This window comes from Clarias gariepinus, chromosome 4 (assembly GCF_024256425.1).
Source record: "Clarias gariepinus isolate MV-2021 ecotype Netherlands chromosome 4, CGAR_prim_01v2, whole genome shotgun sequence".
Taxonomy (NCBI): domain Eukaryota; kingdom Metazoa; phylum Chordata; class Actinopteri; order Siluriformes; family Clariidae; genus Clarias; species Clarias gariepinus.
In genome coordinates this window covers 6,648,077-6,671,624 of record NC_071103.1, presented here as the reverse complement: position 1 = coordinate 6,671,624, position 23,548 = coordinate 6,648,077, and the positions used below count along the sequence as shown (strand labels likewise).

Below are 23,548 nucleotides of genomic sequence, written 5' to 3'. Positions count from 1 at the left end.
AAAGCTAAACTGAATATTTTTACTTTAATTAGTTAATTTTTTCGACGCTGAAATAATAGCGCTAAAGTGGTATAAGTGAATTTTAACGCACTAGAGTTGTTGTAAAACAAAAATCTTTATCTGATCTACTTTCACAATTCCTCATCTGTGATTCACTCTCCGATTACCGAACACGGAGTGTTCTTTAGTGTTAATGAGTCATAAGACACTTAACCTTACAACACTTGATTTCTATGTATTAATAAGTTAGACAGAGAGTTCTGCCATACAGAAAGACAAACAGACATGTATGTGGGCTTCAATCTGGAATAATAATATCACTGATTACATTAAAGCTGATCAACGTATTTTTAGCTTTAACCTTATTACTATTTCTACTGTACAAACTCTTTTCATGTCAACTACGGGTACTAACGCTAGTCTTTTATATGTAGATAATCACAACTTAAAATGGCTGTACGCATTCTGAAGATATATGTACTATCAGAGGCAGTGGTGGCTCAGAGGGCTAAGGCACTGAGTTACTGATCGGAAGATCGGGGGTTCGATCTCCAGCTCAGTCAGGTTGCCACTGTTGGGCCCTTGAGCAAGGCCCCTAACCCTATCTGCTGCAGGGGCGCTGTATCATGGCTGCCCATGCACTCTGACCCCAGTTATGCTGGAATATGCGAAGAAGAAATTTTACTATGCTGTAATGTACGTATATGTGACGAATAAAGGCTTAACGTAACTAATCATACCTTTTTAGGAGATCTGTATAAACCTGGACCCTGTGGTCCTTGAGGTACTAGAAGAGGCAAAATACATGCAGAAGTTGGGGGCTTATGTACCGAAGGTAATCCTCAGTATGTATGCTAACAAAGCTGAGGTGAAAAATACTCACAACAAGTAAGTAGGTCTCAGAAGAATTAGTAATATAGATTCTCTTAATACTTGCCTTAGTGTAACTTTTTTTTTTTTTTTTAATAAATCCTTTTTCATTTACAGACTAGTGGAGATGCTGGAGTACTTTGGGGCAGCAGTAAGCAGAATCCCTGCACTGCTCCAGCCTCTAATAAAGCCTTTTATTAATCGTGTGGAGATGGCACTTTCTCCTGGATTCACCATTCTTTCCTGGACCTCTCTCAACATCAACACATGTGAGACAATATGAGAAAGTCTTAAACATAAACTATTTTATATTCTTTAATTTGTTTTACCCCATATTACCAGTGAATTAGAATCACCTACAGCCAGGGGCCAAAAGTTTTGCTAATGACACAAATATAAATTTTGAATATTAATTTTCACAAAGTCTGCTGCTTCAGTATTTTTAGATGTTAGATGTTACTGTGGTGTACTGAAGTATAGTTACAAGCATTTCATACGTGTCAAAGGCTTTTATTTATGATTACATTAAGTTTATGCAAAGAGTCATTCTTTGCAGTATTGACTCTTCTTATTCAAGACCTCTACAATTCACCCTGGAATGCTGTCAATCAAGTTCTGGGCCACATCCTGACTGATGGCAGTCAGAATTTATGTTTTTTTGTTTGTCCACCTGCCTCTTGAGGATTGACCACAAATTCTTAATAGGATTAAGGTCTGGAGAGTATAGAAAGTTACAATGTTTTCTTCCCCGAGCCACTTAGTGCTCACTTTTGCCTTATGGCAAGGCGCTCCACCATGTTGAAGGCATTGTTCATCATCAAACTGTTCTTGGATGGTTAAGAGAATTTGCGCTCAGATAATTATTAAGATAAATCTTCTACTTGTGTTCATGCATACCTGAAAACATCTGTTAGATTGTTTATCTTCTTGAACTGGGGGTCCAGGACCTTCTACAGTACAGTATGTTGATTAGAAGGAGGTACTCTGTGACATGCTTTTACAGATAAAATTACAGAAAAAGAGGAAAAACTGGTGATTTTGCCAGTGGGTTAAAACAGGGCTGGAAATATTTCACTTGTTATCTTCACGTTTCACACTCTATTATAATATCAATAATTCCTCTGTAGTCATAAAGCATGTATATGAAGTCCTGCGTCACCTGGAGCAGATAGTGAAGGCCACCACAGACATACTGGATTGTCGAATTGAACAAGTTTTGGAGTTCATGTCTTGCACTGACCTTCTCGCTCTCCCTGAGGACAAGCCTGTTGTTCCACAGTGTTTTCTCATCCAGACTGAAAGCACAGTGAGAGCAGCGAGGCAAAAGCTGTCACTGTGAGTGCAATTTTTTAAACAGTACCATAAATTGATTTATGAATTTTTAAAAGAAAAATAAGCCATGCCAGCCTTACATGGCTTTTTATATTACTGGATGATAATCATTTTTATTTAAAACTGTCTTACCTGAGATATAGTTGCATGAAATCATATTTTTATATATGTAATATGTTTTATGTTATGGGATAATAATTGATCTTCTTTTCAGTCAAAGTCAACAGGTTGAAAATTCAATGTATGAGCTCTTTAAGGAAATAAAAAGAGTTATGAGGCCCGCAGACATAGTGAATGTGGAGGTGAGGAAAAAAAATAACTTATTAGCAAGTAAAATTAGTAATACATCATATCTAAGTGGCACAGTGATCTTTATGGTGAGGGGAACTTGAAAATGCAAAGAATTTGCTAACTGTGGTACAAAAAATAAGCGTCGTGTAGGTTGAATAAGGAATTTTATTTCCGCCTGCTTTATCCACTTCTGTCTTTAGAAAGTATATTAGGCCAAAGTCACAGGCCTTATGCAGCTTTGGAAAAAAAAAATTCCAAAGCTTTGAAATTTTTTATTTTTTGCACATGTATTTTTTTTTTTTTTTTTACAGATGTACCTTGTAGTGTCAATGTGTTTTGCTAAGGGTCCATGTTTTATTATTATTATTATTATTATTATTATTATTATTATATGCCAGTGCTAGTTAATTTGGACACAAATTATATTATTGAAATGAATAATATCATAACGTGGTTTGCAGCGCTCAAACTTTAATATTCTAAGCATTTTAATGATATATTGTTACCATATTGCTTTAATGCTTACAAATGATGTACAATATACTGGAAGTTTAAATGAAAACAAGGCCCATAAGAGGGCTGATGATTAATAGGTGAAATTGTTTTTGTATCCAGGAGCCATTTCAGTGCCTTCACCCTGATGTTAAACTAAAGACTCGATGCCTGCTTTGCATACCTTGTAGTTTCTATATGGTGATGGGACAGTTGTGTCACAAGAACACTGAGGCGTTGGTTAAAGGTAAGTCACCATCAGGCAGTTTCAATGTATATAAGTATCACTATTATTTTAAAAAAACGTACTCATATGTATATTTTTTAATTCTTTCAAAGCCACAAAACACTCTCTGGACTCTCTGAGGTGTCGAATTTATGAAAGCCCCAAGTATCAATCCGCTTTCTCATCAAACCATCTGGCAGCCCACCCACCACTTTTTAGGGTTTCCATCGAGCTGGCCATCCCCAGTATCATCCTTAAACCCAGTTTAGAGGAAATGCAGGTATGTACTGTAGTATTAAAAGGTCATCTTTTATAAGCTTTTGTTTCAAATTTAAGTTTTATTTATTACATACACAAACAAACACGGTATAGCATGAAGTGAAATGCTTATACAATTGTATGTAACCTAAAAAATACACTTACATTATAGCTAAAGAGAATAAACTATAAATAATAGTTAAAACTGAAAATTTTATTACTCAGTAACAAAATTTACAAAATGAAATTGTAAAGTATGAAAAGTAATATAGGAAGTATAAAAATGTAGTGTGTTGCAGCATCAGTAGGATTGAGGAGTATAAAATGTGGATAAAAGCTCCTCCTCATCTGTGTTTGGCCTTTTGTCTGATTTTCACATGGACTTTGACTATATTCCTGGCCTTGGTCAAGCACTGCTTGCTGTAGATAGATTGTATGTCAGGGATCTCAGTGCAGTTTGTGTACTCAGCTGATCAGAGATCAAGACCCAACACAACAGTGTTGTCAGAAAAAACTAATGATGAAGGTAGAGTTGGAAGTGGCTGTTCAGTCATAGGTGTAGAGTGAGTACAGCAGAGGGCTCAGGGCACAATCCAGTGCTGAGGGTTAGGGAGGGTGAGGCAATTCTGCCCAACTCTACAGGTGTGGTCTGCAAGTCAGAAAATTGCAGATCCACTGACAGAGGAATGGACGCAGGGGGTGGAGGTGTGTGAAGGCCAGAGGTGGAGGGTTATGTGTAAAGGCGAGAGGAGGGGTGTGTGAAGCGAATGGTGTCAAATTATGCGCGCACGCACAGCCATAACGGCATGCTGAACCAGAGAGAGAAAGTAAATGGATCTTTAACCTCTCTAATGAGACTTGCTTTTGCTTTACATGCGCGTTGTACACACACGCATACAGTATAGACACAAAATAAAATATGTTTTACGCACACACATGGGGTCACCGTGTTCTAATAAAGAGAGAGAGAGAAAAACCATTGGCTCAGTTGTGATCAGTGATGCTGTCAAAAATTTCAAAATGAGAAGTTTGAATCATTTATGAATGAATCATTTTAGTGACTCGGTTCTTTAAATCTCGTTTATCAAAATGAACGAATCTTTTTTTGAGTCATTTAGTTCATTTCGTTCTTTTGATCAGAAATAAATAAAATGTTGCATTTTCAATAAAAAGAACCCCAATATGTCTACATACACAAATTTTGGCTACAGTTCCAGTAATGAAAATATTACAATGCAGCTAAGGACATATTATAATCAACAGAATGAGTAGCTCACCTCTTATATCTTCCAGTCAGAGTCATTCATTCTTTTGAATCTATTGCACTGCATAACATCTATGAGAGTCACGTGACAAAAGAACAAACGAATCAGAGTAGAAGAGTCATTGAAAAAGAATCGCTCAATTTTGTTTCCTGTACATAACCTACAGAGGTGGTTATGCGCATGCACGCCCAGTAGAAAATAAACAAATCACTCTCCAAGACTACTAGTTCTTTAAGTCACGTTAAAGATTTGTTCAAAAAGGATTAATCGTTCATGAACCACCCATCACTAGTAAAAACCATCAGCGCATGCGTGATACATTACACTAGGTACTGGTAAACCAAGACTTATTCATTTTTCATGTCAAAATTTATTAAAAATCTTTGCTCGTCTTGCGGAACACTCGCAAACCGTGTTATTTGAATTCTAAGGTTCCACTGTATTTTATTAATTTTTTTCCTCTTGCCATGCAGTGTATATACAGTGCATTCGGAAAGTATTCATAGTTCATCACTTTCTCCACATTTTGTTATGTCATAGCCTTATTCTAAAATGGATTCAATTCATTTTTTTCCTCAGAATTCTACACACAACACCCCATAGTGACAACATGAAAAAGGTTTACTCGTTTTTTTTGCAAATTTATTAAAAAAAAAAACATTTGAGAAAGCACATGTACATACTGTAAGTATTCACAGCCTTTGCAAAATTTCTGCTGCTTTGAAGGTCTCAATGAGCACAGTGGCCTCGATCATCCATAAGTGGGAGAAGTTCGAAACCACCAGGACTCTTCCTAGAGCTGAACTGAGCGATCGGGGGATTAGGGCCTTAGTCAAGCCACAGAAGCCACTCCTTAGTAAAAGGCACACAGCAGCCCGCCTGGCCACTCTACCAGAGGGTGGCCAGGCGGGCTGTCGTGTGCCTTTTACTAAGGAGTGGCTTCCGTCTGGCCACTCCATCATATAGGCCTGATTGGTGGATTGCTGCAGAGATGGTTGTCCTTCTGGAAGGTTCGCCTCTCTCCACAGAGGACCTCTGGAGTTCTGACAGAGTGACCATCGAGTTCTTGGGTGGTTTCAAACTTCTTTCACTTACTAATGATGCAGCAGAAATTTTTCTGTAACCTTCCCCAGATTTGTGCCTCGAGACAATCCTGTCTCATAGGTCTACAGGCAATTCCTTTGACTTCATGCTTGGTTTGTGCTCTGACATGAACTGTCAACTGTGGGACCTTATATAGACAGGTGTGTGTCTTTCCAAATCATGTTCAATCAACTGAATTAACCACAAGTGGACTCCAATTAAGCTGCAGAAACATCTCAAGGATGATCAGGGGAAACAGGATGATCAGGGGAAACAGGATGCACCTGAGCTCAATTTTGTGTCTCAAAGGCTGTGAATACTTATGTACTGTACATGTGCTTTCTCATTTTTTTTTTAAATAAATTTGCAAAAATCTCACGTTTATCATATTGTCACTATGGGGTGTTGTGTGTAGAATTCTGAGAAAAAAACTAATTTAATCCATTTTAGAATAAGGCTGTTCTAAAATGTGAAAAAGTGATGCGCTGTGAATACTTCCCGGATGCACTGTACTTCATGAGTTTTATCTATAGAATAGAGCTTCAGCGCTCCATCTTCAGCTCTGTGGGATTGTGCTCACAGAGTATTTTTAGTCTTTAACATTTTAAGACAATTTCAGTCCAAGTGCAAATCTAGAAGAACTGTGTCAGATTCTCCAAGATGCTCTGATGCACAGTATATGTGCAGGTTTGTGTGTACTATATAGGTATATATAATTGAAAACATGTTTTGTCTTTGATTAAAATTTTTTCAGAGTGTTCTGTCCAAAGTTGTGACTACAGTTCTGTCGATGGCAAAGGATATCCCACTCTGGAAATTTTCACATCTACATCACAAACAGCAACAGGTCTTACATATTGTTACTTTTACTATATATATTTAACATAAAGATTCTACCATATAGCTCTTAGACATGTTTAATAATACGTAAAAGATTGGTAAGTAATAGGTAGTCTCTAGTAAAAATTGTTCATTTATATTATACATGTAGTACTTGGTTACCTATCATCTTTATAACATAATGCTGGCCATACAAAATTTCTTTTTCTGCACTAGGGGGGAGGACCATTGTTAAATTGGTTATACTGTAGGTCGTATGTCGAATTTAAAATGAAATGATTAATTGGATTTAAAAATGTGTGCTATTTATATTGCAGGTGGAGCTGCAAGCAACACGAGAGCTAGCAGATGATGGACCAGCCACCAAACAGCCAAGTCTGAAGCCACTTGACCGACAGATTGCTGAGCATAAGGATATTATTAAAACAGTTGTCCAGCTAAACTCCATAATATTTTCTCTTAAACTGGATCCTGAAGGCATTCTGGATGACTTATCATATTTCTCTACATTGTGGAAACAGGTATGCCATATTTTTAACTCATGGAAATACTTATACAACCAGTAAAAGAATGCAATTACAGCTGACATTAACATTATAACCACCTAAGCCTCTGCATGGCCTCTCAGGGTGTGCTGTGGTGTCTGGCACCAGGATAATGGCAGAGGATCCTTTAGGTGAGGTCACTGTGGGATGGGGCCTCTGTGGATAAGACTTGTTTGTTCAGCACGTCAGCCCATCAGTGCTGAGTGTGTTGAATTTGGAGGCTGGGACAGTGGCCTTGGGTTCTTTGGCTGCTGGGACCCATGTCCTGCTGTGATGCATTGGGTGTTCTGGTGCTTTTTTGTTCTGGCCAGCATTGACGTTTTGGTAAACTTTGCAGCATTGGCTTTTCAGTGGAATTGGACTGGACAGGCTGACCTTTGGTCCCCATGATCATGGAAGAGACCCATAATCCAGTCACTTATAACATCACTTCTAGGACTTCTTGTTGTTCTCTGCAATGAAGACAGTTCTTAATGACATTGGCTGAATTCTCCTGACAGTAAAGTAGATAGGTGTCCCAGGGTCTTGCTTTGTTCCTCCAGTTCTTTACTGATGGCACTAGTAGACATCTTCTGATATTGAAGGGAAATAAACATAATCTGTCTTTAATCTGCTGCAATAAATTCCCCAGGCCAACCACGGCGTCTAAGGTCTTTAACATTGCCCATTTCTTTTTGCTTCTTTAAAATATCTTGAGCAGCACATCTTGAAACCCCAGCCTGTTTTAAAATTGTTACATGGGAGAGACCTTGTTAATGTACAATAGTATAACGACCTTGTATCTTGTTGCTATGCTTTTGTTCTGGTGCTTTTCTGTTTTGGCCAGAACTTTTTTGGCAATCTAGCCATGGTGTAACCTGTGACATCCACAACCTCACCTTTGTAGCAGGCTTTGGCTGTTCCTTACCCAGTTTTAATACACAAAAAAAATAAAATGTTAAAAATATAAAAATAAAATTGTAAATTTTTTACACAGCTGGTTATATTTCAGTTAATGACTGTATTTCAACATACATATAAAATGCTGAAATTCATTAGCACCTGCTGGTATAATTGGTTAATCATACGCCAGACAAAGTTCCTGCCATTTTTCAAGTGTAAGAGTTGATGCTGGATTGAACCCAAAGTGTAGTCACATGAAATATTGATTTGATTTAGATTCACTTTTAGACTCAATTTGCATTTTGTAAATTGATACAATTGATAAAAATAAAACTTTTGCACAGTACTGTATATGTTACTACTGTATATTTAAGTGATCTACTGTGCATATGATCTATACTATATAGTACATATTGTATTTCTCTCTTGTCTCATAGTAATCTTTTCATACTTAGTGCATTGCAAAAACAAAAGAATGGTCCTGTCACAAAATTTTTCAATATACATGTTAATTATATAAAATATTACATATTGTCATCAATAATACAATGGTCACACCAGTAAAATAAGTTTCTTAATTATATACATTTAGAACAGGATTTTTAAAAACATTTCGGTATTCATTAAAGTGTATTAAATGTTATACTTATTATACCTTTACATTCCATAAATGATCACAATAAAACAAAACGTTTAGACGCTATGGGGTAAAAGTCCAGTAAACCTTTTATTTCTTGTTTCATATATTTTACCTTTTTATTAAAGGAGGAGAGAAATCAGAATAAGCCCCAGATCCATCACAGCCCTGAACAGGAATAAATGAATGAATGACTAAATGAAATTTCACATTTTTAATTGCGATGATTAATATTAAAAATAATATGACAGGATTTTATAATAAGAGCTATTCATTAATACTATTCTTTTTTTCAAAGGATCCTGCAGAGCAAGTGAAAGCATTTTTGGCAACCAATCCATCTCTTCCTGAGTTTAGTTCCCAGCTTTCATACTATTCTGTAAGTTATCTAATTTATTTTATTCTGTCAATTATCCAGTACTATCCAGTGTCCATCTTTTATACGGCATAGATCAGGAGAGCAAGCTGAATTTACAACAGTAATAATTGACTTTAACTGTGACTTGTTGTAGTTTAGTACAGTTAGCCAGTCACTCCTTTTTAAACTTGTTCATTAAATACAGATAGAAAAAATAAAACAGATAAAGGAGCAGCCATTCCTATTCATATGAATATCAGAGCTGGATAAAAAAAAAAATTCTTATAAAAGTTGTCAAATTATAATTGCTGTTTAATGCTGTACTGTCAGTTGGTACATTACATGAGTTAGCTTACAGAAATACCCGGTGATATAAACAAGCACCATTATGATGTCATCGACATCAAGCATGCATTTTTTTAAATACAAAATAGTCTTTATTTTGGTTCTATATTTGTTTACCTATTATATGACTTTGGCCCAATATGACTCGGACTCTGCAGAAGTCCTGGTGAGCATTTGCCATTCCAATGCTTTCTAAACATATTCAGTGGGTGAAGGCCAGGGTTTAAGGCACTCGAGTTCTTCCACATTAATCTTAGTAAACCATGTCTGTATAGACAGTGCATGGTTTGTGCACGAGGGCATTGTGATGATGGACCAGGTTTGGGCCCTTTATTTCCAGGGAATCTTAAGGCTGAAGTAAACAAAGACACTGTGTGCTTACAACTTGTAGTAAATGTTTGGGGAAGACCCAAAATGCATTTGTATGAATGTATTATTTTCTGCAGGCGCTTACAGCCAAGATAGAGGATCTTCCTACCTTTTGCACTTTGGGATTTGTCCTTTATGACATCCAGTCCCTCAAGCTTTCCCTGACCCAGGAATGTCGAGCATGGAAGCGTACATTTGGGATTGCTTTAAACCAGCTTGGCTCTACAGATATGAGTGAGCTAAGTTCTTTTGTTGATGGGATGACCAAACAGCTTCAGAGACCAATCTCTGACCTGGAGGATGTGAGGGAAACCATGGATGCACTGAAGAAAGTACGCGAAGCAGAGATATGGATTGAGGCCACTATTGGGCCAGTTGAGGAGACCTTTGCGCTGCTAAATAGACATGAACTACAGTTCAGTGATGGAAATGCTGAGAGGGTTGACACTTTAACTTATGGTTGGAAAACCCTCAAAGGATTGGTGAGATTTTTAAAACCATCTATCTGATGGTTTTAGTCATAATGTTTTGCACATAACTACACAATCTGTGAGCATTTTCCTTGATTTTTTTCTTGTCCTTTTCCATTTAAGGTAATGCAAACCCACAACACTCTTGAGCTGATTCACCCCACCATGAAAGCAGAACTTCTTACTGGTGTCAAATCCTTCCAGGCTGCAGTTAAATCTTTTTATGATGGCTATGACAAAAGGTATGTTTTAAATGAAGTAAAATGGTATATTTAAATTTGCTAAATATTGTTTAAATGTTTTTTTTATTTTTTTTTTCTGTCTTCTTCCTCCACTGGGTAATTTAACACTTTTAATTTAACACTTTTAATGGAGCTTTTTTCAGTGTGTGTTGGATTATTCTAACCATGTGCTATCGAGAACAGATGATGTTAAATACATCTGATAATTCAGTTGGACTTATCTATCTATTAATTTGTTTGTTTCTTTCTTTCACTAGTCTAATAATGTAATTAAAATCAGTGGAAACATTAAATCGAATAAGAGATCAATTGTTAATTGTTTCTTGTTTAGATATTTCTCCAATTGTAATACTCATTGTTTTGTCTCTCATTTTCTTGGGTACATAACAAAAGGTATTTCTTTCTTTTTCTTTTTCCTGGAATATAACTGCTTGTGTCCTGATTGTAGTGGCCCAGGTGTTGTGGGACTGACGCCTCGTGAAGCCAGTGATCGGCTGCAGGTTTTTCAGGTGCAGTTTGATGAGCTCTGGAGGAAATACATCACGTTTTCCAGTGGTGAACAGCTCTTTGGTCTTACAGTTAATGGTACGGTCTTTTCTTGATTGGTAAAACCTCTAATGCAAATGTTAGATGAATACAGTGGTACCCCGGCATACTGTACAAATTTAATCCGCTCCTGGTGCAAATTCTAAAGGTGGAATTTCGCTTTTGTGAAATGCATTTTCCCATTCTTGTGACGCATGGTGCTACATATGTCTTCACTAAATCTTGCACAAAACACAAAACAAAAAACACACAAAAAAACATGTAAACCTGCTTTGCTTTGCTTTCCACTGAAGCAAACAAGTTTTGATCGGCTCATGTGCCGAAAATACTTAGTACTGTATGCAGAGGCAAAATTTTTGTTCTTCAGGGTAAAACTTGCAAGGTGGGGCATTCGTATGCTGAGGTATCACTATTAGAAAAGTCCCAATTGTTGAAAAGATCCTTAAAAGAAATATTCTTTACCTTTTAATATACTGTACCTGCATCCACAATCAAGTGCCGTCTTTGTCGCACTTTTCTTCTATTTGCAACTCTCAAATCTACTATAGGCACATCACCTAACCTTTACAGGACCTTTAAAAGGAAGCATAGATCTGCACTAACTGTTTCAATTATAGAAGTAGAACATTCTCTATGACACATCTTCCCTAGAAGACTTATAAGGTTTTTTTTTTATATATAAATTAAACCATAAAATCTGGAATTTCACTTTTCCTCTCTGCAGAGTATCCTGATCTTCACAGGATCAAAAAGGAGCTCAACCTTTTGTCCAAGCTCTACAGTTTGTATAACTGTGTCATTGAAAGTGTAAATGGTTACAGTGAGATACTGTGGGCTGACCTCAACATAGAAAAGATAAACAGTGAACTCCAGGATTTTCAGAACAGGCACAGTATTATATTTTATATGATATCTATGATATACTTGTTTTGTACAAACGTTCTATCTTGAATTTATGTAAATCATTTCTAGAATCCGGAAGCTTCCCAAAGCCCTAAAAGAATGGCAAGCGTTTAATGACTTAAAGAAAAAGATCGATGACTTCAATGAAACTTGTCCACTGCTTCAGATGATGGCAAATAAAGTTAGTTCATCCCATGGCACATTTTTTGTTTAGTTCAGTACAGTACGCATAATAGTGCCGCCAAAGGTTTCAACCAAATTGTAATTTCTAACGTTTGAACTAATATTTAATATGTTTTTTACATTTCTTTTTGTAAATCATCAACCTTTTTAGGCAATGTTGCCCCGCCACTGGCAGCGCTTGAGTGACATTACAGGGTACACGTTTGAAGTGGACCATGGGAACTTCATTTTGAAGAAGGTCTTGGAGGCTCCGCTGTTGAAAAACAAAGAAGATATTGAGGTAATTTATATAGAAAGTATCCTCAAGTACATAAACCTTACTATGAACAAAGTGAAATATGAAGGTAATTTTAGTACTGTTTTTTAACTGCTTATTAAACTTACTGCTTCCCATATTTACTCTTCTTCTTAGGATGTGTGCATCAGTGCTGTGAAGGAACGCGACATTGAGGCGAAGCTGAAGGACGTGGTGGCAGAGTGGAGTAGCCATCAGTTCACTTTTGCACCATTTAGGTAGAGATGGATTCAGTTTGATTTTTATTTATTTTTTTGTTCAGTTGCATTTACATAACCAATAATCAATTAATGATTAATTAAGTCCAACCCTAGGCACACCTCCACCTTAGCTTTATTTAAGTTTTAATAAAACAGTTGTAGTAGCACATACGCTGATGAACTCATTTATTTGTGGTGGCCCGACACAATATCAACATTGGCTGACACATATATTATTATTATTATTATTATTATTATTAATAATAATAATAATAATAATAATAATAATAATAATAATAATAATAATAATAATCCTATTATTTAAATAAGGTACAACCTTTTCAATACCCCCAGAAAGGCCGATACATTTATCACTTACTTTAACATGTAATCTACAGTATGTAGGAAGCACCCATTTCAAAAAGGAAAAAAGGTCAAAGTAAGTATGGTCACATTTTAGAAAAAGAGAAAATATTAAGGTATGTACTGTAGCTGTTATCTCTTTATAATATTATGCAGTTGGTAATAAAAAAAAGTTGAAAATGAGACGCATGTTACAGTAGTTAACATTCCTCCGTGTCGTGTTGTTAACCTTAATATCCAGTGTCGCAAGTCATTAAGAAAACTTAGGACAAAAGTTTTTTTTTTTTCTTTTTTTGGACACTGAAGGGGAGATTTCCCAGGTCACCATACACACTAGAGTCACTGTACATGAGGTAAGATCAGGTGGCACCAGAGTACCAGAGCAAAAACTGCAGCAAAATCAAAATACAGAACAGAATGTAAAGCTGTACAATCAGGCAAATCAGTCTGTAATAACTGAAAGATATAATGTGATTATTTTTTGTATGATATGAACTAATAATATATTGTAGATAAATACTATTAATTATTTTATTTATGCTCTATACAAGTAGCTATATACCGTGTTTTACATGTTTAAACTGCCTGTACAGCTACACTGACACTGAAGACCTTTCCTATTCAGAGTCTCAATTGTGTCATATTGGAATATCGATTTTTCTTTAAACCATTCACATTTAAAATGTACCGTAATTTTATATTCTATTTTGTATACACAACAGGACAACTTAAATTTTGGTTCAATTAAAAACATGGAAAACTGTTTTTTTTTATTATTAAATGTAATGTGACATACAGTACAGCACATCACATTCAGATATGTGTGATACAAATTGTGATTATTAACAGCATAGTGCATGTTTGTGTCAAATACATATTTTCAACCTAAAACCTTTGACATACAATTATTATTGGACAATGAAATAAAAGTGGGCGGAAAAAGTGTCTTATCCAAGTCTCTGGTCTATGCTTTCTAGGAATCGTGGCGAGCTGCTACTGAAAGGCTCGGACACCAGGGAGAAAGTGACACTTATAGAGGACAGCCTTATGGTGCTGGGCTCACTTATGAGCAACAGGTATCTGATCATTTGTTCATCTACTATATAATTTATTTCCCAGAAGCAGTGAAAACTAAGACACACTTTTAATACAGACAAAATAACACATTTCACCTCATGCAATTAAAAAGTCACTGTTACATGTTTTGACGTGCCTAAATATAATAGTTATCCAAAAGTATAAAACTGGACTGGGAGCTTAATATGAATATACAGGATTACTATACAAACACATGGAGATGGCAGATACGAACGTGACACTCAGTTTAAGAATGGAAAATATACATTTTAATCAAAAGTATTGGAGGTGAAATCTGAGATCGACTCTGATCAATAAAGTGGCACTGAGCCGTTTTTACTGTAATGCAGACGATCTCAGGGAAACTGGCCTGCTGCTTATCCCAGGTGATGTAAATGTTAATAATTCATGTGCGACAATTTAGAAAATAATGGAATTTGGAGCAGAGGTGCTAAACAGCAGAGGTGTGTCTGCATTTGTGCCTATGTGCATTCATTTATATATTTGTGTGTCTGTCTCTGTCTGTCTGTCTGTCTGTCTGTCTGTCTGTCTGTGTAAACAAAAAAATAAAGCTCCTGAAAAGCAGAAATCGTTCCTGTGTCCCATTACCTTAATCTGAACTAAGCAATACAAATCCAGAGGAATATACTGTATGCACCCAACAAAACCAAAACAACTAAACTGAAATTGTACACCTGTGTGCTGCACAGTCGCAGCTGTTTTAAGTTCCAGTGGAAACTCTCTATCTCCCCATCTTTTTCTCTCTCTCTCTTTACCTCCATGTGTGTGTGTTTGTGTTTAAAGCAGTTTATTTGGTGGTAGGCACTCGATATACAGTACACTGCCTGATCAAGAAAAGTCACACACTCCAATATTTCTTGGACTGCCTTTAGTTTTGCTGACGGTGCGAAAATGATTCCTCATGTTTCCAGAACTACACTTTCATAATTTGAATCCTGCAATATGCCCATGCCATCAGTAAAGAAAAAAAAGTTATTTTGTTTGATGCATTCCCTTCTTATCCCGATGGATCCATCACTCTGGAATCACTCTGAACAATTCTATGATTTCTTATCACATTGTGCATGTGGACACTTTCACTATTAAACAAAGCTAGGATTTCTACTGTGAGTTTCTTTTTTTTAATCATGCATCTTTACTAAGTGTTTCAGTGATCTTAATGATCATTTACTCTGATTTCTTCAACATTTCTTCAATGAAGTTGAAGGTTCAGCATGTTCCTTACAAGGTTGGATAATGTGTTGAACACTTCTTAAATCTGCTTAATTGATTTTGATATTTGCAGGCCAATAATTTAAAAGTGTATATGATCATTTTTGTGCTTTTTCTAAACTTGTTTTTTCCAAATCCACTTTCTTGGCAAACAGAAAAGCGAAACCACAGAGATGTCTCCCCACATCAGTGTCACTTCTGGCCTCCTCGGAAAGAATAACTTTTCCCCATGACACTTTTTCCATTTCAAAAACATTAAAAGGACATTGTTGTATTTCAAAATGGCCTTTACACTTGTTTTATGGAAATTAGGCACTGGGCGGTCGCACTTTGTTTTTAGTAAAGTTTATGACCAAGTTATTTAGATTTTCCTGCTCTTCATGTGCAGTGGAATATTAAGAAACCTTCCTATTAATGAATATAAAGCATCTAATGTACATTATACAACTTATTCATGATCGCTTTGTTCTTTATCCATGAATTTAGATACAATGCTCCATTCAAGGCCACTATTCAACAGTGGGTACAGAAACTGTCAAACAGCTCAGAGGTGATCGAGAAATGGCTCAGTGTACAGAACCTGTGGCTGTATCTGGAGGCTGTGTTTGTTGGAGGGGACATTGCCAAGCAACTTCCACAGGTTTGTACCATTTTGTTGTATATATTTTTCAGTATTCTTAAAAGGTTAATTGATTTAATTATTAAACGGTTTAATGATAATTTATTTGTCACTGGTCTTAATATTGTTTAATAAGAAGTTGTTTCTACATCCTGTTTCTTGGGGAATTCTCTGGAAACTCCACCTGATTAACACCCATCTATCCAGCACTCAATGGGCAGCTCACTTATTTTTTAGAATAATAGATCAAATTAATTAGAATTGGTCTTAAAAGCAATAAAGCTCATAGGAAAACTCATATCGAATATCTTGCATTAGTAGCATCAAGCCAGTGACCCACTGATATCATCAATGTGTTGCATTCTGCATTTTTGATTGTACAGTAATACAACAGATAGCCATTCAAGCATGTGTGTGTGTGTGTGTGTGTGTGTGTGTGTGTGTGTGTGTGTTTTTGTGCTTTAGGAAGCTAAGCGATTCCAGAACATTGATAAATCATGGCAAAGGATCATGCAGAGGGCGCATGAGGTGGTAGGTGTAGTGCAATGCTGCGTGGGGGATGATACGTTGTCTCAGCTACTTCCACACCTGCTGGAACAGCTTGAAGTGTGCCAGAAATCTCTCAGTGGATACTTGGAAAAGAAAAGGCTTGTCTTTCCACGCTTCTTCTTTGTGTCAGATCCTGTCCTCCTGGAGATACTTGGCCAGGCATCAGACCCTCATACGATACAGGTATGAAGCTCTCCCCTCATTACCCACATATACTTTTATAGTTAATAAACTAATAAAAAAAGCATTAAGTCTTATATTAACTCTCATTAAACATAATATGGGTATAGACTCCTGGCTAACAGTGTAATATCCAGACAATATACACAATAAACTGTACACCCTCTTGGTTAAAATGCATCTGTTGCTAAAATGCACTACAACCCCCAGCTCTGTAGCTTTCTGTTTTTTGTAACACTCAGCCTTTAGTTTCTGTTGGTCTGTACCGACTAAAATCTAGTAATGATGAGATAGAGTCCAGGATTAGCTCCAGATGACTTTTACTTTCTTCTCTTTGCTTTGTGCTTTAGTCTGGCCTGGTGTCTTTTACATCTTGTTGGCAATGTAGGGCCATACTCTAGGAAATGTGAGTTTATATACAGACCTAAAGTAAAAAATAGCAGCAGACATACAGTACTGTTCCTCCTGATGGTGTAGCTTTCCAGCATAGAGAACACTAAGCCAGTAAATGGTAAAACAGTGAAATTGTCACAGTTCAACCCAGTGCCTCCATATCATAACCCCTATCAGACATGCAACTTGTTTGTTTAAAAGTCTGCTTTTGGGCCTACCTACTCTGTCTAGCTCAGCCTGGGAACCTGACAGAATAATCCAGCCAAAATAAACCCAGCAGACCTTTAATAGATAATGGTGCACTGGGGGGAACACTACTTGGAAATCACCAGCAAGACCTTCTGCAGTCCAATAACAACCTGTCTGTTCTGGTGCAGCAGATGCAGATAGCTCCCACTCCATCTCTTTAACCATATCCTTATCCTTGTTACCCATAGCTTACATCACCACTCTCCTCACCAGAAATACTTGTTGGAGTTGACAATAGCTTATTTGAGCAACCACCACACAAAGCCTAAAAATTCAGTCACATTCGCTTGACCAATCCTTATCTGTCCAAGCACTAGATGGCAGCTGCCTCACTACATTTACATTTAGGGGGTTAGTCCAAGTACTGGAGTAACAGATACGTCTTGAGTCGTAGTTTAAAGATCGTCAAAGTCTCTGCTGTACGGTCATCTAGAGGAAGTTTTTTCAACCACCTAGGTGCCAGAACAGAAAAGAGTCTGGATGAATGCCGCCCTTGATCCCTGAGAGATGGTGGGATGAGGCGAGCAGTGCTGAAGGATCAGAGGGAACGTGGTGCAGTGCGTGGTGTTATTAGAGCAGAGATGTAAGTGGGTGCTGGGCCATTTTCAGCTTTGTAGGTAAGCATCAGCGTTTTGAATTTGATGTGGGCAGCTACAGGAAGCCAGTGCAGGGAAGGAGAAGTGGGGTGGTGTGGGAGAACTTGGGAAGGTTAAAAACGAGACGTGCTGCTGCATTCTGAATCATTTGCAGAGGATGAATCGTGGAGAGAGTTTCAGTAGTCCAGTCTTGAAATAACAAAGGACTGGTTGGAGAATTCTGCTAAGGGAGGGAAGGGAAGGTCCTGAGGTTCTGCTGTAGGAGTTTGGTTGGGAGTGAAGGACTGGCGAAGGATTGCTGCAATTTTTCCATCATGGAATGTGGCAAAATCGTCAGCAGTCAGAGAGGAAGTGGCAGGATGGTTGGGATTGAGTAGTGAGAAGATGATGTTGTGGAGTTTGCCAGGATCATGTGCATCAAGTTGCGATTTCTTCCATCTCCTCTCTGCAGTTCTTAATTCTTTCCTGTTGTTGCGTAGTACATCAGATAGCCAAAGAGCAGGACAAGACGGCTTCTTTGGTTTAGATGACAGCAGGCAAAGGAGATCTATGGATAAGGAGAGAGAGGAGAGGAAAGTTTCAGTCGCAGTGGTAGAGAGGAGAAAGAATTCTGGGTCTGGGAGGGATGATAGGGTGCTTGAAGACACAAACAAAGGGGGGACAGAGTGAAGGTTTCTGCGGGTAAAAGAGAAATTTTGGTGGTTAGGTTTACATAGAATAGGAAGGGTTATGGTGAAGGATACCAGGTAATGATCAGATTTATGAAGAGGAATAGTCGTGATATCTGACTGGGGATGGGTGGCAAAAAAACAAGGTCGAGAGAATTCCCTGCCTTGTGTGTAGAAGGGCAGCTGTTTAGAGATAAAGAGAAGGAGTTAAGGAGAGGGAGAAGGAAAAAGGATTGAAGTTTGTCAGATAGAAGGTTGACTCACACCATATCATTACGACCACACTGACCCTGTGACTGCCTGGAAAGTCTTCCCACAGGGATGTCTGTTTTCTCTGTTCTCATTGGTGGCTGGGATAATATGACCATCTTTATCTCTGGCAGGGATTCTTCATTGTGTAAAAGAAGGGCAAGTCCCCTACTTTTCAGATGCTTTATCATAAACTTGACTTTAGTAGCTTCTCCCCTGAGTATGTTAACACCAACCAAGTTTCTGTCTTACTGGGGTGGGGATGCCTTGTTGGACATAAAGAAGAGGATAGGAGCAATAATATCACAAAGGTCTCTGAGGGATAATAAAATTCATCCAGGCTCAACTTGCTGTTGAAGGAAGCTGAGTCTCCATGTCTGTTCTGGATGGACCATAGGAATTAGAATTATCTCAAGATAGCCAAGAGTGCTTCATTAAGGATGGTGGTTATAGTTCTTAAGATTTAATTTCATGTTCTATTGCCCAGGTTCCAAGAATTCCAACTGATTGTCATGTCAATTTTCTCTATTTCAATATCATGTTTATTCAGAAACTATTTCCCCCTCCAGATCATTTGTGGAAGATGCACTACTATAAATAGTGACTCTAATGAAATGAACTTTGGGGAATGAACCAATGTTGCTGTTTTGTTCTGGAGTTAGGTCATAGCTCAAAGATCACATGCCACCCTGGTCGAGATAAAACATTTATAAGTCTAGTAGCATATCCCTCGCTAGAGACCACTCCCTGTACTAAACAGACTTTGTAAAGGGCCTAATCACAACCGATGGCAACACCTGTATCATGCGATACGTAATGGATCAATTTTCCAAAGCAGCCCACTTTTTTCTACTGCCAAAACTCCCACCGGCCAAAGAGAAAGCTGAACTGTTCATCCCCCATGTTTTCCACCTCAATGGCCTGCTTGTGGATATTATATTAAATCATGCACCGCAGTCACCCCAGACAGACCTGAGCAGACAGAAAGAGCCTGAGATTGAAAAGGCCTGTTGGCTCCTTTAAGACCTACACAAATTGTAAATTAGCTAATTACATGTTAAAGGGGCTGAGAAAACACAAAAATGTGTGGGGCAGAGGATACATTGTGACCAGGGTTGTGAACTTCTGATATAGACCTTACATCGTGGCTCAGCTCAACACAAATTAGCAAGTCAGAGGTCACTGTAGAAGGAAAAAAAAACGGACTCAAAATTAAGTCCATCTTCTTCTGGGTGAAATGCAATTATAAATTGTTATTCATTCACAAATGTATGCTATAAAGTCAAACAACGTTATTATGTCAGGTTTGTTATGGCAATATCATAGCTTCTGTAGTCACAGGTAGCCAAAAACAGGTATTCATGTTGATGTTAACAGGTGACAAATCGTAGGTTCGTAGGTAATTTGTGACAACTCAGCATAGGTTTGACAGAGCTTTTAGTGGAGTTATAGGTACAGTATTAACATTGTAATTTCATAGGAAATGCATTGCGAATCCATCATTGAGGCATATGACCAAGAACCATCAATAATTTCTATAAATCCTGTTAGTAAACTAACTTATTTTCCATGTTTTTATAAACAATATGTGCAAAGTGAGCAGCTAAACACATATTTGCTATATAAGTAGCTATACGTATATTTTCTTTTCTTGTGTTTCAGAATCATTTGCTGAGCCTTTTTGATAATGTGAACAGAGTTGTGTTCCATGAGAAAAACTATGACCAAATACTGAGCTTTCAGTCACAGGAAGGAGAGTCAGTAAATCTGAGCAATCCAGTTAATGTTCAAGTAAGAGTTCTGTTTTGTTTGAGTTGTTAAAAAAACTGGGACTTGTGATTAAGGCATAAAACCAATTAACATTTACAGAAGACACAGTAAGGTGATGGAGTCGCAATAAAACATTTAAATTGTGCAGATGTTTTAAAGATTACATGATTTACATTTGTAATATTTCCGACTGAGAAGGCTTAAAGCCCACTGCAGTCATTCCTGTGAGCACTAAATAAATTTAATGCTCCTAAAAGTAATAATATGGCCTGGTTTTCATTTATATTTAGATCATGCTCAAACAATGGCCTTCAATAATAATAGTATGGTTCATGGGTCAGGCAAAACTTTTCATATATATAACACTGTGTCCAATTATAGTTACTGATATATATATTTTAGGGAAATGTGGAGACCTGGCTGGGATTGTTATTGGATGAGGTGAGGAGGACCATACACAGCATTATCAGAAACGCTCACATGGCTGTAAGCGATCCAGGTTTAAAGCTCACTGAGTTTCAGTCAGCGTTCCCAGCTCAGGTAGGGCTGTTAGGCATCCAAATCATCTGGACCAGAGATGCAGAGAAGGCCCTCAGCCTCAGCAAGGCTGACAAGAAGGTTTGGGAAAATATATTTAATCAATTTGTGTCAAAAACTTTAAACAAATGGAACAAATATTAATTTGTTTATTACAAATTGATTAATTTAAATTGTGTTTCATGCAATACATTTCAAAAATCAATAATGTTATAAATCAGAGGTACTTTGGAGAAAGTCATCTGCTACATCAAGTTGGCTATGTGTGCTGTACTGTATATCATACCAATATTCTTTTTACAGATCATGCAGGCAACGAATCAGAGGTTTCTGGATATTTTGAATGAGCTGATTGATATGACTACTCATGATTTGACAAAAATGGAAAGAACCAAATATGAAACTTTGATAACAATCCATGTGCATCAGAAAGATATATTTGATGATCTGGTATGATATGCTAAACTATTTAATATATAAACAATATCGCATAAGCGGGAGTGATGTGATGTATATCATGTGACATGGCCATAGACAAAAGGGTTCAGCTCGAGTACTGAAGATATCACGCCCCTCAAGTGTGATATTGCTTTTGTGCAACAGTTCCACAAACACCATTTATTATCTACAGGTTATTATTTGGTGAACAGTCCTGAGAAACAAGATTCAAATGGTCAGAATTCAAATCAGACAAAGGCCTAAATTTTCACTTGATTTTTCCACTTATTCCGCTTTCAAATTTAAGCTAACTTCTGGGTTTCCTGGATTGAATCCTAAATAGCATTAAATATAAAGCTAGTATGCTAAGGCATATAATCCCTTGATCCACGCACCAAGTAGTGCCCTTGATCAGGTGTAAAAGAGGGATTTGGGATTTAGCCTTGTGTTATAAGCTTGTTAGCTTTGTAGCTCACGTTAGCTGTGAATAAAACATCACAGGTGGATCAGAGGCAATTCAGAACGACGTGGAAGAAATTGTTAAAGAAACCAAGTGTGGTTTAAGGTGATATAACATTATAAAATGTATTTTCATGCTTCCATGATTGTTTTTTTATTGTGGGTTTTATCAGGCAGCTGCTTCACTCTTTCCGCTCTTTTCAGTACTGCAGACTGAACCGACTTACGTTCAGCCATGCTAGTACTGTAGGATTGTTAGAACACATGTGACATGGAATGATGCATATAGTTAAATGTCCAGGTGCTGTTATGCTCTATTATCACCACTTGGGTTGGAAGTAACTATTGTATTACTGTATTAACCTACCAGTCTGAATGGATTTTGCATAAATTTGACTTTGAAGAACATGTGTTTACAGGTAAAAATGAACATTCGATCTAAAACAGACTTTGAGTGGCAGAAGCAGTCACGTTTCTACTTTGATGAGGACACAGACAGGTGCATGATACACATCACTGATGTGGAGTTTGATTATTGCAATGAGTACCTTGGGTGCACTGACAGACTAGTCATAACCCCTCTTACTGACAGGTAAGGAACTAGACACTGTAGAAGCCAACTAATTATTCAGATTTATATTTTACCTTTTGTTTTACAATTGTAGATTCATTTGTGGTAAACTGAAGCAATTTACATTTGTATAACATCTGGATATTTTAAGGATCTGATGACTTTTTTTTAAGTTAGCAAATTGATTTGCAATTATAAATTGTACTGTCCTTTAAGACAAAGTCTTGTAATAATAATAATTCTTTATTTGACTGTTCACTTTAGATGTTACATAACCCTGGCGCAGGCACTAGGTATGGGTATGGGTGGGGCACCAGCAGGTCCAGCAGGAACAGGAAAGACTGAGACTACTAAAGACATGGGTCGTTGCCTTGGTAAATATGTTGTGGTCTTCAACTGCTCAGATCAGATGGACTATCGTGGATTAGGACGTATTTACAAAGGTGCATTATGTCATTTCATACATATATAATTATTATGGTTATAAATTATGGTAGCTATAGCTATGATGGTTAATATATGATTTCATCAACTTACATAAAAAGCCTCAAATTTAGGGGTTTGTTTTAGTGTGGTTTGATACGTTAACAATGTTTACTGTTTGTCCAAAAGGACTGGCGCAGTCTGGGGCATGGGGCTGCTTTGATGAGTTTAACCGCATTGAGTTGCCGGTGCTATCAGTGGCTGCTCAGCAGATCTACATTGTGCTCCAGTGTAAGAAAAACAACAAACCTCAGTTTATCTTTACTGATGGAGATGTCGTAGACATGGACAAAGAGTTTGGCATCTTTTTGACCATGGTTAGTACACATCTTTTCATTACATTTTATTTTTTTCTAATAGAGATAAGATTTATCCATAATGTGAAGTGTAAAGTCCTTAAGGCATAAAGCTAGGCACAATGTTAGCATTAACACATTAACACATAGGCTGTGTATGAATAGCCCACATTTGTTAATATTTGT

The 23,548-nt window shown here is 37.2% G+C and overlaps 1 protein-coding gene across 1 annotated transcript in view; it reads left to right on the top strand.

Moving 5' to 3' along the window:
* The window catches only part of dnah5l (dynein, axonemal, heavy chain 5 like), an 87,194-nt gene that overhangs the window by 19,907 nt on the left and 43,739 nt on the right, over window positions 1-23,548 (top strand). Inside the window, exons 19-43 of the mRNA XM_053494473.1 lie at window positions 749-888; window positions 988-1,139; window positions 1,998-2,205; window positions 2,417-2,504; window positions 3,109-3,232; window positions 3,325-3,491; window positions 6,572-6,664; window positions 6,975-7,178; window positions 9,020-9,100; window positions 9,871-10,275; window positions 10,387-10,505; window positions 10,954-11,090; window positions 11,776-11,938; window positions 12,024-12,135; window positions 12,289-12,417; window positions 12,550-12,650; window positions 13,973-14,071; window positions 15,792-15,945; window positions 16,390-16,656; window positions 20,471-20,599; window positions 20,981-21,196; window positions 21,419-21,565; window positions 22,432-22,604; window positions 22,848-23,026; window positions 23,196-23,383. Coding sequence (XP_053350448.1) covers window positions 749-888; window positions 988-1,139; window positions 1,998-2,205; window positions 2,417-2,504; window positions 3,109-3,232; window positions 3,325-3,491; window positions 6,572-6,664; window positions 6,975-7,178; window positions 9,020-9,100; window positions 9,871-10,275; window positions 10,387-10,505; window positions 10,954-11,090; window positions 11,776-11,938; window positions 12,024-12,135; window positions 12,289-12,417; window positions 12,550-12,650; window positions 13,973-14,071; window positions 15,792-15,945; window positions 16,390-16,656; window positions 20,471-20,599; window positions 20,981-21,196; window positions 21,419-21,565; window positions 22,432-22,604; window positions 22,848-23,026; window positions 23,196-23,383 — 3,975 coding nt within the window. The remainder of the gene's footprint in view (window positions 1-748; window positions 889-987; window positions 1,140-1,997; window positions 2,206-2,416; window positions 2,505-3,108; window positions 3,233-3,324; window positions 3,492-6,571; window positions 6,665-6,974; window positions 7,179-9,019; window positions 9,101-9,870; window positions 10,276-10,386; window positions 10,506-10,953; window positions 11,091-11,775; window positions 11,939-12,023; window positions 12,136-12,288; window positions 12,418-12,549; window positions 12,651-13,972; window positions 14,072-15,791; window positions 15,946-16,389; window positions 16,657-20,470; window positions 20,600-20,980; window positions 21,197-21,418; window positions 21,566-22,431; window positions 22,605-22,847; window positions 23,027-23,195; window positions 23,384-23,548) is intronic.